Source organism: Hetaerina americana, unplaced genomic scaffold (assembly GCF_022747635.1).
Source record: "Hetaerina americana unplaced genomic scaffold, ioHetAmer1.1.p SCAF_14, whole genome shotgun sequence".
NCBI lineage: Eukaryota > Metazoa > Arthropoda > Insecta > Odonata > Calopterygidae > Hetaerina > Hetaerina americana.
The window spans coordinates 11,090,987-11,109,718 of NW_027286514.1; the positions used below are offsets into that span (position 1 = coordinate 11,090,987).

Sequence of the window (18,732 nt, forward strand, 5' to 3'; positions counted from 1 at the left end):
GATTTCCAAACGATTGAGTCTTTGATCATCACTGAGCACTTTCGGCACCAACTTTGCACAAATTTTTCGCATCTGTAATTGCTCCCTAATAATCTCGTGCACTATTGTTTATGGCACATTACACTGCTCTGCTATCATCCGAACACTAAGACGACGATCAGAGTTCAGTACATCGCGAACTTTTCGCACATTTTCGTCGGTGAGTGTTGTTGATGGGCGTCCAGGCCGTGGTTCGTCGTCGACCTCTTCTCTGCCTTCCACGAACATCTTGTGCCATCGAAAGATCATGTTTCTGGACATGGCTGACTCCCCGTAAGCCTGGTTAATCATACCGACAGTTTCGGTACACGATTTCCCAAGCTTTACCGCAAATTTGATGGAATAACGCTGCTCCAAAAACTTCGGCATCGCGTTCCGTGACGTGGGTCGAGCGTGGAGGTTCGCGTTAACAGAGCTCCTCACTACACCACAGCTCAGAGCCGACTGCCTTTTTCAGCGTCGCTTGCCAACATACCCCCCTCCAATCGCAGCCCGTCAGAGCGGTGCTGGGCGCGCCTGGAGCGGCGGGAAAAAATCAGTACACTTATTTTCCGGACGAACCCTGTACACTTACCTGGCCTCAAAATCTGGGTATTCTTCCCGCTGAATGTAGAGCTCAAGTTTCCCAAACAACTTGGGGACTTCGTCGTTTGAATTGTGTTTTCGAGCCATCTCTACGACATCCATCAAGCTCTTTTCCGTTTCCACCTCAAGCAACGGAGCGATGATGCTGCCGTGCGTGAGGCCCCAAGTCTTCCCTTCGTGTGTCCACAGCACCCCCGAGCACCCGCCGGACACGCCGATGGTGTATGCGTTGCCGGAGGCAAGCCTGCTGTGGACGGCCACCGCCTCCCATGGTCCACCCACGGGTCCCATCCGCGACTCTTCCGCCTCACCACTTACATCTACCACGTTCCTCAGGCATACATTCTGAAATCTAGAGAAGAAATTAACAATTCATGAAGGAATTATTGTTCTTAAGTTTTTGCAGAAAGTTTAATATATTCCCAAAGAATTCCACACCCCAAGACATTGGTTTCCCTTTAGCTATAATCATAGCTACGAGACAAAACTGAATTTGTCTGAGAGAAAACTTCAAAAGAGGTATCAATCAACAGCACGCTCATAATTTCAACGTTCCACAACCTAAGTACCGAACAGGATGCTACAATAATGGCATTAAATTCTACTGAAAACCCCTACGAATAATGAACTCTGTAGCAAATACGTTGTAACTTTATCGACCAATTACTAAGAGCTGTAAGGAACTATCATACCAAATTCAGTTCGACAGTCATTATTTTGGAATTATAAAAAAAGCAATGGGTGACAAAGGGAAGCTGACGAGTAAGTAAAATAGGGATCGAGATGGTGCGGTGGCTATCGTACTGGCTTCCCGTCCGGAGGGCCCGGGTTGGAATTCCGGCGGTGATAAATATTTTTCAGTGGTATCTCGTTTCCTACATGAGGTGCTTTGTGGAGGGCACTTTGAGTGAGTACGCTGTCCGTCGGATGGGACGTTAAGCTGCGGACCCCTTGGGGCCTTTCGTTAAGAGCAGGCTAATGCCGACGCCGGGTGTCTCTCCACCCTTCATCCTTTCCTGTCCATCCCCTATGGCGCAAATGACCTCAGCTGTCAGTCGTCTCCCCTAAATACTACTACTACTAATGAAAGATTACAATTAACTAATCAATCCACCACTAGGAACAGGAACGTTTGATACTTTTAGGGCCAAATTTCGAAAGTTCAGAGTAAAAATTAAAGAGCAAAAGAAGAGGTACATTGATCATATAAGTTTCATCATTTAACTCAGCTCCATTATCCCACTTATGGGCTCGTTTTCAGCCTGATTTTGCATCCACCACCAAATGCATAAAGCCACGTTACGAGATCAACCACTTGAATTGGAATCACATTCAAACTAAACATCTCACTAAGAGTAAACGTAATTAGCTGTACTAACGAATTAACTATGGGCATTGAGTTTGACTTCAGTATATTCACTAATAACTTACAGTACTTTAAGGCTTGTTCACCTCTTTCTACTCCTTCCTTCCCAGCCAGAGGGATCAACTGGACATTAATTACAAAAAACTAATTTCGTCAGTAGTTTGGCATAGCAATGTATTTTCCAACAGCAGATGAGACGAATAATTATGCCAATTAAAGGAAACCTCCAAGGGATGCCTGCAGGATACATAAACTGCCGATGTACCAAAACATAAGGACCTGAGTTATGGGAATAAATATCCCTGGTTAACGAAATTAATAACATGGGTCATTGGCGAGTTTTCGAGGAAAATGTACACATTTTCACGGTAGAGATGTTCAGTATTTATTACAGAGACGAAGTAGAGGAGGGAAGTTTCTGAGCGAATAGCTTTCGCAAAACGCTTTAGAGGCAAAAGTAGTGAGACACTGGGTGGTAATTAACCACGAAAAGCATAAATCAGAAGTTGTGGGCCATATTCCAAAACTCAAAATATCTTCTTCCTTGAAACAGAAAAAGTCATGGGAAAGCCCGATATCAATGAAGCGTCTCAGTACGGCAACATTAAAACAAAATAATTCGCCATTTGAAAATATTTTGACATTGCGTCATCAAAGCACCAATGTTAAATTCTGAATGGGAAGTGCTAAATATTAAGTGACATCTTTTCCGCGAAGAGAAATAACCAAGCCCAGCAAATAAGTCCACCGACAGATGGCGTTTATTAAAAATAATGAATACTTGTAAATACACATACTTTAATACAAGCTTTAAGAAACTTTTGAGTCACGAAATAAAAGTAGACAAAAAAAAAATAACAGGCCGCGTTAAGATGGTGAAAAAACGCTCCTGTCTGCTAGTTCATGGACGCGAGTGTAAAGCATGGCTTCGACATTGGCGTAACGTCAGCTTTTTCCAAGCGATTACGTGAGAGTTTTGGCACTTCCAAGATCTCTGGCGGCCACTCTCCTTACAATGGGCCAACTCCACGGAAAATTTGGCCAAACATCCATTTTAACTCTCACCTTCATGACCATTTACATGACAATGACAACAGTTTCATATTTTTAATTTTGACAAAAGGAGAAGATTTAAATTGGATGACAAATATTTAACAAATACCGTAACAGCCAAGCCTAATATTTCATCATACTCTTTTCAATATCTTTTCAACTTCTTTAATCAATTCAATTCAATTTATACATTGCCATTATTTCATCAATTAATATGTTCGATGATTCAGTATTATTATTATTAAAAATACAAATGTGCTGATAGACATTGTCAGGTGGCATACAAGTCCCAAATAATCGTAAACGATAATAGATAAAATCAGAAACACAAATCTCTTTAACAAAACAAGCGAATCCTCATCCCATTTACAACCATAATCAGCAAGAAAAAAAGATAAATTAAAAAAATTAAGCTATTACATATAATACAAAAAACCACACATCAATCAAATTATTACATATATACCTTACATCTATTCTTAAAAGTATACACTCTCTTATGAAAGGGCTCAAATATTTTTGCAGGTAAGGTGTTCCAATCAACAATTGTTCTATTTAGAAAAGAAATTTTTTTTTATTTGCTCTCTGTGCCCGGCATTTTACCTTACCTTCTTCAAGGAGTTAAGATAGTTAAGGGCACACGACCTCAGTCTGGGCTCACTCCGCGTTTTCTCAAGCTTAAGAGAAAACCTAGAGGGACTTACGGCCCCTATCCTTCACCTTATGATACATGTGCGGATCGGGGATGAGTTAAGTGCGTCCTTCGGCGGTTTGACCCCTGAGAAATATAAAGCCAGGCGACTTATTAAGTGCTACCTTTGGCACAAAGACCAAATAGACGGTCTCGTAAAGAAAATGAAAATAAACGGAAAGGAAGGAATTTTCTAAACCTTGTAGGTACATGTACTAACGATACTTCAAGGAGACTTGACTGCAAATTGAATTTAATTTAAGTTAAATGCAACAAATTTTTTATTGAGTTAGTCGAAATTTAAAGCAAGAAAAAGACTGATTTAAAGTCATTCAAGTAAAATTAGAAGCAAGTCTAACTTAATTCGCATTGTCAAAAATATTTTGACTCCCACAAAAACTCATGTAAAAGACTTGTCTATCTATTTCTTAAAGAAAAAACAGAATCACAAGAAAAGCTGACAAACATTTAAATTTCTTTACATAAGGCAGAGCACGTCCCATGTTAGAGTTAGAGTCTTATCGTTCCATTTCCATTTGCCTCGCAATGAGATCGAGCTAAAATTATTCGAGTGAAGATCCCCTTTCATCAGGCAAATTAATTTTCAAAGCACTATGTCTTTCTAATGAAATAAACGCGACATAAGAGTACTCGAAAAATTAAATTGTTTACTTATCGTGGTAATGCTTGACGCGTCATAACCTCCTACCATTAACCCTTATGCATTGGTGTCTTCACCTAAAGATTACAGAACGCATGCCAAAGTTCGACTCAGTCTTAAGACAAGATGAGCCACCCCAATGAAGTATTTGGAACTTGGGTTGAATTTTAACCGATAAATAATTCATCCGCTGAACTGACGCGTGGCGCTCCAACTGCGGAAGCTTCGAATCGCACGATGACCACACAAAAAACAGCAACGATCGCTGAAAAAATATTGGACGAAAGTAAAATTACTTTCGGAATTACGCCCGTCAAATGTTTTCGATTACATAACCGGATTCGGAATCCCTTATGCAACATCGGGAATCGAATGCAGACGGTAAGGTCTTTATTTTCGAAAAGGAGAGTGGTTCCAAAGGAGTGATGGTGGAGTGGGTGGGAGGGTGGGGAGATTGGCGTAACAATCAATGAAACGGTTCGGTTGGTGAAGCACCCGACTGATACCCACAATTTCATTCTGGCCATGAAATACAATGCACTCTGGCTCGCAGCTGAGCATCGCGACCGCAAAGAGTCCACTCCCTGCACATAACGTCTTTCAAACGCCAATTTCGAGCGTTCAAGAGAACGCTCGTGGCTTGCTTGCTCTCCATAATGGCCAATTGTGGCCCCAATTGCTCGGAGGGGTTTCAGTATAGGGACAGCCCCGTCCCCGATCTTTTTACAGATCGTTCAAATTGACTTCAATGAGGCTCTTTAACGGTCACACTCGATTTAGCTGTAAAGTCACGAGACAATGCAATCGCCCGCCAACACGTTTAGGATAGGATTTGCGAAAACATGCCTTTAGAGATTCAGCTTTCACCACCACCTGAAACAATACCACTTTAAATTGGATGGACTATTAGAAAAAATAACTTCATCTCTATTTAACCAACACCACGCGATTATTTTTTCAATGCAAATTATATTCACAAAAATAGCAAAGTGTGCACATATCCACTCACAATAAAACATCTGCACTCAAGAAAGTAACAACAAAACAGCTATCAACTAAAGCAAATGATTTATTTCGTAAAACTTTTTTCAACTTAAAACTAACATCCTTCATCATCCAAAAGACCCACAGCAGAGGTGGATTGGAAAAATATTTACACACAATGGCGCACAACTACGCATGTGGTTTAAGATTTCATCAAGGAATAAAACATTAACCTTATTATTCAAAGTTTGTACGAGTGCTTGTTGCGCTTGAACATTTTACTACCACAAAAGGTTTGTATAAAGGTATCGGGAAAAGTTTCGGAAAAATATATTTATTTCAGATATTTCTATTATGACTCAAAATTCTTACAACCGTTGAACGTCAACCCACTTTTGCCAGCGCCTATTCCACGACTCGAAGGCTCCCTGATAGGCGGATTCGGGAAGGTCCTTACGGCTCACGTGCAAGCTTCTTTGACGGCATTTAGAAACCCATGGTGGTGTCCTTTGCGGAAGGATTTAACTTTTGGAAATAAGAAATAGTCTGCTGGTGCCAAGTCGGGACTGTGAGGGGGTTGGGGAATAGTCGCGATGACGTTGCAGAAGGTCTTCGCAAGCAGACATTCGAATCTGATTCTCGTCGTCAGTCAAGATATTAAGGACGAGTTTAGCGGAGATCTTTCGCATCGCCATATTTTCAGTGATAATAGTATGCACTGTCATCTTATCCATGCCAATACAATCCCCCAACACCGAACCTGCGCTGTGCGAGCACACTGCGACGTACAGTCACGTCAGGAAAAAATGTTTCCGATACTTTTTATGCAAACCTCGTCTGCATGTCAATTCTGGTGTATTCGCGTGTAAACTATAAAATGCACGCATATGGTGTAATTGGAAGTGTATTTGGTAACCAAGTAATTTGTGACCTAATAGGTTAACAAGTTCACAACTATATTATTTCGATGGTTTCATAAAACTTCCGGAGGGTGCAACAAATGATGTATATACGCGAAAGCAATTGATACAAAAACGACAACAGGTATCACCTTTTTTATCAAGCTGCAAGATGCAAAAACTGCATCTAAAATAGTCATTACCTAAGAGTCTCGCTATCCACAAACACACGCCACTATCACGAAAATATCGAACTAACTTTAACTCCTAATTTTAGATCTTAACAGTAGCATTAAAAAAATAAAATGGATTAAAACCTGATTATCACCGTCCGTTTCAAGCAGGAGTATTTCCAGAGCTGATGGTAGGTGGCTTCTTCATTGTTGATTTGCCTAGCAACCGATGGTTATCCTAGCAGCCGACCAAGGCGCATAGGCATTCGGCAGCACTGAGCAACTTTAAATACAAATTATTCAACAATTTTATGGTGAAAACACTTTAAAATTAAAAAAAAGTGTGTGAATCTCCTACAGTTATTTGTGTTGACAGCCTTTGTGTTCAATTATTCAACTCGCATACAAGAAAATTTCCAATTCAGAGGAAAAAACAATTTTAATGACATGGGAAGTATGTTAAAAAGGTATAATTCGGTGTTTTTTGATTTTAAAGAGATGCTTTTCAGAGAGACTAGTAAAAATATTATTTTCTTTCAATATCCTATCAATGAAAATAGATTAAAATTAAAATTTCTGCATCAAAAACATTTTCTGCATTAACTCAACTACAGGATTTAACTTCTTTTTATTTGTTTAAAGAGAGAGGTTTTATTTCGTGACTTAAAATCAGGGTGATTGTGACAATGTCTAGCCATGAGGGAGGGTCCTGCCGTCAACTCCCGCCTTTTGGTAAACGCTTCCTCACCTAATAATTATACAGGAATATAAATAGCGTTTTAGTTACATTATCTGTTTCTGTTCAGATACCTCTATTTCCATTATTTGTAAACTTAATATCAAACCAATCTGCCATGCCCACTGAATTCGGATAGTCTGATAATTCGGAATTTGAACCTGGAACACCTCGGCTGGCAACCGAGAGTCCTACCCACCAGATCACCACGCTCTTCTCGTGTGATCAGTCGAGGATAAGGAAAACAAAGAGGAATCAATGTAGCGGTTACGATCAAAAATACCTCTCCACAGCTATGACTCATGCCATTTGAACCAGGTCGAAAACTTTAACACATTTAATGTAAAAACATGTGATGATAAATTGAAAGAGACGGTTATTTCAGGCCACATTTGAAACAAAGGGCAATTATTTTGGATCAATGAGAAAACATTGAAGAATTGCATAGAACACAGAGAAAACCCGGTGGATTTTTCATCAATCACTGCGAGCAGGGATTTGAGGTTGAAGGGTATGCCACATGAATTAAGATTGGAGCACATTGAGTCTCTATGAGTAGTTCAGAACAAGGAAGGGTTTTAGAAAAGTACAGAAAATCTGAGTTGACTTGTGTCACCGAGGTAATAATCATTACTCCACTCCATTATATTAGCAGATAGGACCAACGTGGGGCCCGTTTACCAAGCTTAACATTCATTTTATATACGAGGGTCATCCGGAAAGTAGTACCCGTTCGTGCCGCATGAAGTGCTGACGACGCGAGTAGCCGCTGGACGAGGTCAGATAGCTTCAGTGGCTTGTCTGCCTTCTCCGAGCCAAGTTGCGTGACGCTAGCATTGCCTGTGTTGTTTCTGTGATTGTTTACAATGTTTAAAAAAATTGAGAACGCCGCCAGTTGTGAAGTGAGGGCAGTGATTAAATTCCTCAATGCAAGAAACGTTCGCCCATGTGATATTCATCGCCAATTAAAGGAGGTGTATGGAGACAATGTAATGGACGAGTCGTCTGTTCGGCGGTGGTGTCGCAACTTCAACATGGGGAGGGGGAACACACACGACGATGAGCGTTCGGGGAGACCGTCTGTCATTACAGACCAACTGGTGAGCTCAGTTGACGAATTCGTGAGGAACGATCGGCGCGTCACAATTGATGACATCTGTGAGCATTTTCCCAATGTTTCTCGAACAATTGTTCATGAAATTGTTAAACACCATCTGCATTATGCAAAAATTTGTGCAAGATGGGTCCCTCGCGTATCTCAATGAGCTGGCGGCGAAGGACTATGCAGCAGGAATACAGAAACTTGTCACACGTTATGACAAATGCCTTAATTTGCTTGGAGATTATGTTGAGAAGTAGTTTAAAGTATCCTCTTTCAAATAAAATTTTTTATGTTTGTTAATATTTACTTTTGTGTCTTTATTTCACGAACGGGTACTACTTTCCGGATGACCCTCGTAACTTCCATAATTAGTATTGAATTCAATTTAAATCACAAGAATTTGCAAATTGCATCACGCAGAAAAGTAATGCTTACTTCATCATTTCTTACCTTTGGCAAACTAAGTAAGATTAAATTGCAAACTAAGTAAGCAAGTTGCAAGGACTTGTAAACCGACTTCTAACTTTGAGAAACCGACTCCAGGTTAAAATAGGAGCGACAACGACAGATTTAAGTACTCGTTCTTCCCTCGCAAGATACACAGTCACAACCAAATGATACGTAGCCACTCCTACTTCCCTAATTCAAAGCTTCACCCGAACACACCCTTAATTGCATGATGCAGATAGCCATGTATTTGGGTTGTTGCATTCGTGATGTGCATATTAATGCCTATTCACGTATAAATGCATATTCATTCGTTCCTAAATGGCTGGCGCTCAAATAACCCACACTAAATTCCCTCATTGCGGCTTCAAAGGTATTGTGCATATGTACGTAGAGAGCAGGAGGCAGGTATAATATTCCAATACTCAATCACCGAATTCGCTTGATCATAACAATGACCAGGAATCTAACTTCCTAAAAATAAATGGCAATTTAAAGAACAATCTGTAAATTTATAAAAAAAAGGCTATTGGAACACCAAAATCAAACTGGATCACATGCTGAATACTGCGATGAAAATGAATTTATTTAAGAGTAAAAAATTGCGTTAAACCATACAAGAGAAACGAAAAAACTCTTTGTGTTATAAAAAGGTAACGATTGACTGCTAAAGATCTACCTGCTCTTGAACTTGAAATCGCCTCTGCTTTATAAGAACTACTAAAACATTCCATCACGGAATTCGAGACATCACCATCTGACGCTTCAAAGTCGAAGCTTTCACGAGCGAGCCTTTTGAAGCATGAGGCTATCGATGATAAAATAGGTCTTGAGCTCTCCGCGAATCACCCAAAACCCATTATTAATTGGAAACATCATGTGTCATGGAATCCTATACTTAAGGAAGAGTGATTAGGATCGAAAACATACACCTACCCAGGCGAGGGAAGGCGAATGCAGAGGGCGGGGCAAAAATCACGCGAAAACGTGACTCATCGCTGGCAATCGAAAAAAAAGAAGGAATACATAAATGAGAGAGAGCCGCTACAAAACCATACAGGGAGACAAAAAAGCGCTAATTCGCGGTGACTCCGAAACAATGCAGAAAAAAGAGAAGGGGAAGGGGGGGAGAGAAGAATTGAATTGGGTGTGGAAACAAATTAGGGCGAAGGAGGAATAGAGGGAGAGAGAGGAAAATGAGGGTGGCAGGGCGAGGGGCAGTGGGAAGGGGGTGGGGAGAGGAGTGCGAATAGGGAATGGGATGGGAAGGGGTGGAGGTTTGGGGGCAAGGGAGAGAAGGAAAAGGTGAGGGGAGAAGAAGGTGGAGGGAGAGGGAAACAGAGGAGTTGTTTGAGGAATGCAGGCGGATCTGCATTCCGTGCTGACTTTTCAAGGCGACTGGAGGGGTTTAGTTGGATGGGGGGGGGGAGTGTATGGGGGATGAGGGAAGGGAAAGGAGGAGAAAAGGAAGGTGACACCATAAGGTGGGGAGGTCTTAGGCTATCTAATAGGACCGCGGACTTTATTTTAAGTAGCACGACGTGAATTCAACGGTCGGCTGAATATAATACCTACGTCATTTCCACAAGGAGTGGGTGTAATAGCACCACCGGCACTCAGAAACATACGCGCAGATATATGCATATTCCTTTTTGACTCGGGTTTCTAAAAGGAAAAGGCATATTACAATAGGGCCTATTGACGATTTATTCAAGCCAATGCAATAACGTGCATACAATGATATAGGAATCATCCGTGTGGTACGGATAGAATGAGAATAAATAAAAGAAATGCAGAAGATGAAGTTCTTAAGAAAAAGAAAGGAAATGTTAAACTTTAACATTTCTGGGCATTAACTAGATCAGGCAGAACCGTTCATCTACTCAGGAAGAGTTTGGAGCGAAGGTAGGTATGGCACTAAGGGCATTGAAAGAAGACGTCCGCACGGTCAAGAAGCCGGAAAGAGAAGACTTGAGAATTCATGACATGGATCAAGCAAGTATGCAAAGCTAATGCAAATTTTTTAAGGCAGCGCATTCGCTACATATTGTATTTAAGTTTTCATTCGTAGTATTGATTGATTCACTTAATTCAAGACACCACGAAAATACGAGGGTTGCTATTTATATTTTCAGCCTAATAATGAAAATACAGTAATTTACTGTTAAAAATGGCTTTATTGTTTTTCGAAGTTTTCTCCATGATGATCAATACACTTTTGCATGCACTCAAACCAATTTTCATAACACTTTCCACACCGATTGAGGTAAGTCAAAATTTTGGGTTAGAATGGTCTGGCATTTTTGGCTTCTTCAGGCGCCGAAAAACCTTGACCACGCAATTTTTTCTGGATTGATGGGAATAAAAAGAAGTAATTGGGTGCTAAATCAGGGCTGTACGGAGGATGACCCATCAATTCGACGTTTTGGCCAGCCAAATAGGTAGTCGTTTCAGCCGATCTGGGAGAGCTTGAATTGTCATGATGAAGAATGATCCTTCGCTTCTATTTCCGTATTTCACCAAGCACTTCTGGCAAACATATTCTCGCGAACCATTCAGAATTCACGGTTCTACGTTGATCTAACGATACGTTTGCCACATGTCCAGTTGTTCCGAAGAAACAGGCAATGTTTAGCTTCGATGTGCTTCGTGCACGAGTCACTTTTGTCGGATTGGGCTCGTCTTGGAAGACCCATACAGTGGATTGCTGTTTTGTTTCGGGCTCATACGCATATATCCGAGATTCGTCACCTGTGTAATGTTATACACAGGTTTTGATACAACGGGATTGTATTTCTTGACCAACCGCTTCGCACCAATTAACGCGAGCACCTTTTTGAGCTTTTGTCAAATTATGCGGGATCCGACGCGAACAAATTTTTATGCAATGTTCATGCAATATCTTATTGATGCTCGTCATACTAATCCCAAGGATTCCTCAATCTCACAATAAGTCACAAAACGATCTTCCTTCACTAGTGTCTGCACAGCATCAATGTATCCTGGTACAACAACTGATTTTGGGCGACCTTCACGACTTTCGTCGCTGAGCGAACGGCAGCCACGATGGAATACGTTACTATATACCAACGTTTCACAGCGGAAAAGGATGGGGATTCATCGTCAAAAGTGGAAGTAAGTTGATCGATGAACTTCTGTCTTGATAATTCACACCGACAGTCGTATAAAAACGTCGCACGAGTTAACTTCATTTTTACGCCGAGACAAAATATTCGAGTGACTGTAAACAGCACAAGTTATGATCAAACGACAAAATGTTCTGAAAGAAATTAGCGTTTAAAGGGCCAAACTTTCAGATGGAAACGTCAGATGGCGCCTAAAGCAGTTGTTGTTGACAAGGATCAAAGTATAAATAGCAACCCTCGGAACAAACTTGATCGTAGAGGCAAAAGAATAAGAGTACATTGGAGGAGTTTGAGACATGGCTGTTGTGGAGGATAGAGAAAGTGAAATGGATGGAAAGAAAAACGAACGAAGAAGTTTGGAGGTGGAGGCGGTGGAAGGTTGGAGGAGGTAGCCATGGAGGAGGAGGTGGAAAGGTTGTTGGGAGAAATTCAAAGAAGGAAGGAAATATGAATGAAGGTCACAATGAGTGGCAATGGAATGCCGACGGCTGCAATAGATGGGAAAATGAGGGGAAAACGAAGTAGAGGAGGAAAAATAGAGGAATGTTGGACGGAATGAATTGTAGAGCCATGGATTCCTATATTGTAAAACCACATGTTAAAATAATCATAACCAACTAAAATTTTACTACCTTGATCACATTCTGGGTTACAAAACTAGGAAGGCAGTGAATTGACAAAGTACGAACTTTAATTTATTTTATGATACAATCATCAAAATCAATATTTTATCGATGATTACCTCAAAGTAATTATAATTGTTCATACTTATTCGAGTATGGGACCCTTTAAGCTATGGGTAAGGTATTGCAGACATTTATGGAACTGTATTTCTAATTTAATCTCTCTGTCTTAATAAAAATAATAATAATCAGATTCATTAGCATTTCTTATGTCGGATTTTTGAATAGTGTGCTTCTACGTGGAAAAGTAGGAAAGGGCCGTCTACTTGCAATCGCAACATTCCTAAATCCAATATTTAGGAAGAGGTCATTATGCAGACTTGTCGGCTTGTCTATCAAGCGTGTCTCAGCTTGGGTAAAAATTTGCAGCGCCAAGTTTTTACACTAACAAGAGTTATTTTTACCCCAAAACGCAGCATCAGACTTCACAAACTCAACATTTCCACTGCCGTGATAATTCATTCAAATTTTTACACATTTTCGCATCTCAAGTGTCAAAAAACGGTTTGCTACCTTAGAATGACATAACCCACGGAAGAAATAAAATTTAGAGACATACGTAATTTACGCAGTCCTTTCCACTTCACGAAAAACGACGGAGTATTACGTATTTGAGACCACGCCTGGAAGAGGAGAGACTCGCTCACCGGGAAGTCCCCCTAACCCACTGCACTCCAATGACGATTAAGAATACGGGCTTACGACATGCATAGTTCGTACTATGTAAGTTATTAGTAAGATCCTTTCGTTCTGTGACTAAAATAGCTCTCACCTTATTCTTTTCAAATTCAATAATACAATACCAATATACAATATAACCGCACAAAGGGGTCGAAATATTAATAAATACACCAAAAGTACCAATAATTACGAAAAATTCAGGGGAGATGAGGAAATCTAAGGGAATGAAAATTAAAGACAATGACTTAATCATTAATTTCTAATACTTTTGTAAGACACGGATAAGAGTAATACGTCCATTAATTAACTGTTTCGGTATATACCACAGTTTGACGACGGCAAAGAGCATCAAAACTGAATACACTAATATTTCCTAGCTCTCTAGGTGGTAATTAAGGCACTAAGCACATAATTTTGATTGATTTAGCTTGCAGATTAAGCAGAATAGATTAAAATGTAGACCCAATCACCAGAGAGCAATTTACCAGAGTAAATGCAAATTTCTTAATATTGATAAACAAGTATTTAAAGCAGCTGGATTACCAACTCATAGGTAATGTAGTCATTGCTTTGAAAATAGATAAAGGAAGGCGAACAACTAATCTGTATAGTAGCAGATTTACTGGCAAAGGCAAGTGGCTTCTGAAATGGATGTCAGGGTTTAAACAGGGTGAGGGATTAAATACATATATGAGCATGTACATATACAGACACCAAGTAGAATTGAAATCCTGAAATTGAAACCATGTAGAATTGAAATCCTGAAAAAAAAGTAAATTAGTTTTAATCCTAATAAAATCCTTACACAAAAGCTTTTTTGCAAACTAAATTAAACTTACTTGCTTATTTAACTGAAAATAATTACATTTCCGTTTCTCATTTGATAAAAATATGCACAAACGATCATTAGAGTTCACATCCGTTTCTAATAAAATCAGACAACTGGTAGTCTATCCCCGAAACTTAATTAAAATTATTAAAAATGACAATTTCAATAATAAAATTGTAAACAAATAATTTTAGGCGAAATAAGCTAGGAAAATGCATTGAAGCTATGAGTATCCTCGAATTAAAAAACTTCTCGACCCATGGTACGTACTATTTTAGCTTCGATATTTTGACGCAAGGCTCGCTCTGTCAGGATGTCACTCACATTATTATATTAAATTCCAAAGATCATGATTAACTCCTTTACTAATAGCTTTCGCCATATTCCATTATGCGAAGTAATCTTTTACTATACTAAAACAATTGGGAATTAGTCGAATGGTTGCATTTAAAATGCGTAAAAACAGAAACTTCTGTTAAAAAAATGTAGGTGGGCATTGAAAAAAGAAAGAAAACATAGTGGGGTCCTAAACACTGTAAAAAACTACACATAGGCACTGAAAAATCTGCAAAACTGTAGTTCGGTGCTGAAAAATTAGTTAAATACTGTTAAAACACAGTAATCAACCCGAAGGTCGGTTTAGATACTGTTGGGAGTTATTAAAATTCTGTTAAACCCGTAGTTAGGTTCAGACAAATCTGTCAAAAATTAAAGGTAGGTACGAAAAATTCTGTAAAAAACTGTAGGTAGGTACTGAAAATTCACTAAAAAGATCTGTAGATATATCTACGTTTTACTTCTAAACTCTCTAACGTAGGCGTCGGATGAAATACCCTAACTTTTCCAGTGAAACAGCAAAAAACAGAATTTATCTAACTGGATGTATCCGTCCAATGTCCGAGAAATCCTTGGATCCATATAACACTGAGTTGTCTCCTTAAAGAAAGTGGACAAATCATTAAAAAAATAGAGGACATAATATGGATCTCACTTACATTCATATACTTGCGGTTTTGAGACGCACTTGATATTTTATTGAATTATTAAACTTTTGCTAATGTTAGTCTTTCGTAAGTTCTAAGACGCAATTTCGACTTCCAGCCCCTGTTCTACATATTCCCTTGAAATAACTTGGGCTTTAATGACTCTAATGGAAATAATTAGTAATTGCCAAGTGCAACGGGTAAACATAATCTGCAGTTACCATGACCAAATAAATTTACTAAACCGTGCCAAGATATTCCGAAAATCACACAACAAAGCGATTTTGGCCTGAAATGACATCAGGACTTCTTTAGAAATCTCGGAGAAAGTTCAGGTTCATCAGTCGAATCATGGCAATGGTTATCGTTTGCTTGTTTTTCCTGCGATTTTAAAATTCATAACTCGTGGCGATAGTCAAAATGAGCATGGGCAATAGAAAAGGAAATCATTACCTTTTCCTAGTGAATATTAGTTTTACAGAATATATTTGTTGATGGGTTGCTTTAAACCAAAATCGATAACATCTGCAATACCCAAGGTATTTAAATCCACCGTTGGACTGCTGACCGGAGGGTCCCGGGTTCGATTCCAGGGCAAGACACTATGGGCACCTGCAGCTCCACCCAAGCTAAAGTGATTTTTCGGGTACCAGGTCTTCCTGGGAAACCATAACCGACACAGGGAAAGGAACTGGACCGGGAAGGAACCCCCCTACCCTGATGTGTGAATTTTCACACGCCGTATAGGGCTTAGTACTGGGTGATCTCTACCATCATCTACTAAACCGACCTTCGGGTTGATTACTGTGTTTATGGTTTATATATATATATATATATATATATATATATATATATATATATATATATATATATATATTTATTTATTTATTTATTTATTTATTTAGCATTGATTATGTAGCCTTAAAATGTAATATATATTAATATTCAATGTAATTGATACATATTACTATATATATATATATATATATATATATATATATATATATATATATATATATATATATATATATATATATAACACAAATGCAATATGCAACAAAATGTAAATACAAAGTGACAACAAACTGTCACAGAACCGTCTCGTTTTAAATCGACCTTCCTGAGGTCCCTCCCAAAAATATTAACCTCCCGTGGCTCTACCCCTATGGTATAACTAGCGTCCAAACGACCAACTCCTCACACAGAGCAAAAGGATTTCCCCCTTATGCGTGTGCGCGTGTGCGTGCGTGCGTGCGTGTGTGTGTGTGTGTGTGCGGGCGCGCGCTTGAAAATATACCGGTTAAAGTAGGTTTTGAATGGCCACAACTATCAAATGAATATTTTGTTTCTCCTAACAAAACACAAACCAACATTCTCCTCTACAACAAGCCCCTCTTCATCTCTGTGTGCATAAAATCTCTGAGGATTACGCCGTCATCATCCTCGGGTACCAGGATGACGCCGATGCGTTGAAACTAGTCGTGCATTATAAAAAATTTGGTGGAAAAATACATTGTTTTTTTACTTCAGAGAGAAGATAATAACCCCTTATCAATCATATCTTCCTGTGTTATCAATCCAAGACCTGGTTTTTAGCAGCTGTCAAAGTTACCCTGTTACCTGCAGTCCTCTTAATTACTCCACAGTTCTTTACGCAGATATCTTCCATCGCCTGCTTTTATATTTATCTTTGGATTTCCTCCGTATTATTTTATTTGGAGACTATTTTAATTATAGTATTCAATTATACTATTACTTTATACTATATTATATTATAATATTCAATTAAACTATTTCCCAAGATTTTTACAATTACCTTCCTTCTTCTTTTGTTAGGTATACCTCACATCTCCTATTCTTTAAAGAGATACTTCATCGGATATTCAGTCAGTTCATTCTGACACTTCATCGATTTACATCCTTCCATAGCACTCCATTTCCATCGAATCTAACCTTCTTTGCCATGCTACTCCTGCGGGGTATGGTTCACAGCCTCAGAAAAGTGAACTGCATATAAATGCATTAATGAATCACTTCTTGGGGTTCATTGCCGTCAGTGCTTGCTTCAACGGATTAGGTAAATTCTATATATTCTCGCTTCCTCCTTTCCCTATTCTGCTTGCAATTTCCTACTTTTTCCAACGCTAGGGGGCTTTCATGGCTACTAGTGACAAAAACCCTACAAGTGCTCAAGTGATATTAATACTAACAGCATTACGAACCAACTGAAAAGCTGCTACAAAAAATATATTTAATAAAAATAATAAACTTTCATTTTCAGTTTATTTTACCAATTATTTTTTCCGTCAACTTACTGACTTGACGTTTACCAGATATAGCATTTATAATATTCTAACACACCTCAAGACAAAATGGTCAATTAAGTGTTCATCTTTTTATGTTGAAGTAGGGATCAAATTTCATAAAAGTCACCAAGGAAAAAAATCCGTTCAGCGAAACCTGAATGGAAGAGATGATGCCATTAAATAGTTTGGGGAAATTTAATAGATTAGGGAAGAGAAATCAATCCCCACACTTCTTTTGTGAAATGTCATATCAATATTTCTTAGGCTTGGCCATATTTTACTTTGCGCATGCTATTGACAAACTCCATTTATAGTTAATTTATTCGCAGTCATCCTCCTTTTATAACACTTGGTAATTTCATACTTGGCAATATGATGTCATCTGTAAAATTACAGTCTGAAATATTTATCACAATTAATTTTGTTTTATAATTTACAGTATCTATATAAATGAGCTGTACTTTATTTATACTGTGTATATAAATGGTATTTTTGCAATGTTTTTCTAATAAAATTTACCATTAATGGGCGAATTTTTAACTAGCACCAATTATACCAAAGTCACACAAAAGACCTAACTAAATACTTTGGCAACCTCAGTCATAGAATGAATAAGCAAGCATGGTACTGCAGCAATGCGAGCAAGATAAACAAGGCAGATAGGCGATGGCAAAACCTTAGAGGGCAAGACTATTTTTGGGATGCAAGGCATTTACTATTTGCTGATATAGGGCTCGCCATCAGAAACTTTTTGTGAGCACTGGAATAGACAAGTTAGTAATTGGTGGAATTCTAGTTTCTTGATGTTATCTGAGCCGCTTTGAAGGGGTGGGCATTCTAAGGCTTGGAATGACAGCATGACGGCATAGCCTATTCGCTACCGTTATTCGGGTTAAAGTTAATGTCTCATCTGAAGAACAGAGTGCCAATCATTCTTTCAATCCATTTTCATTTTATGCATTCACTTCGTAAAAAAACGGGTGATGGACAGCAACAATTATCTTCTACATATAATGAGAACCTTATATTTTATCCCCTACTTCATTTTCTCCTTCATTTCTCGGTAAAACCTGGTACCTGCCTACATGCTGTCCACGAAGGCCTACTCTCTCCCTTCCTCTACCCCGACTACCAAATCTAATCTCTACTATCAGGCTCTTCAATATCCCACTACCTTTTAATATTTCCAATTCCCAACATTTCTCACAGTAACCTTCTCTCTTGGCCGACCATGTTTGAAACTTCACCGTTGGTCCTCCTCTCGGCACAATTTCTTTTCTCTGTCCTTTGCCACATCTACCTTCCAAAAGCCTCTAATATACACTCATCCTTTTACCAGAATACCCAGGTTTCAGACCTATGAAACCC

General features: G+C 39.0%; 1 protein-coding gene across 3 annotated transcripts in view; it reads right to left on the reverse strand.

The window, feature by feature from the left end:
* LOC139686330 (peroxisomal leader peptide-processing protease-like) overlaps positions 1-18,732 on the reverse strand; it is a 516,420-nt gene that overhangs the window by 20,247 nt on the left and 477,441 nt on the right. For 2 of the 3 annotated variants that reach the window (XM_071583496.1, XM_071583495.1), the window contains one exon: positions 614-976. The exons of the other annotated variant lie outside the window; for it this stretch is intronic. In XM_071583496.1, coding sequence (XP_071439597.1) covers positions 614-976 — 363 coding nt within the window. The remainder of the gene's footprint in view (positions 1-613; positions 977-18,732) is intronic. 3 annotated transcript variants of the gene reach the window in all.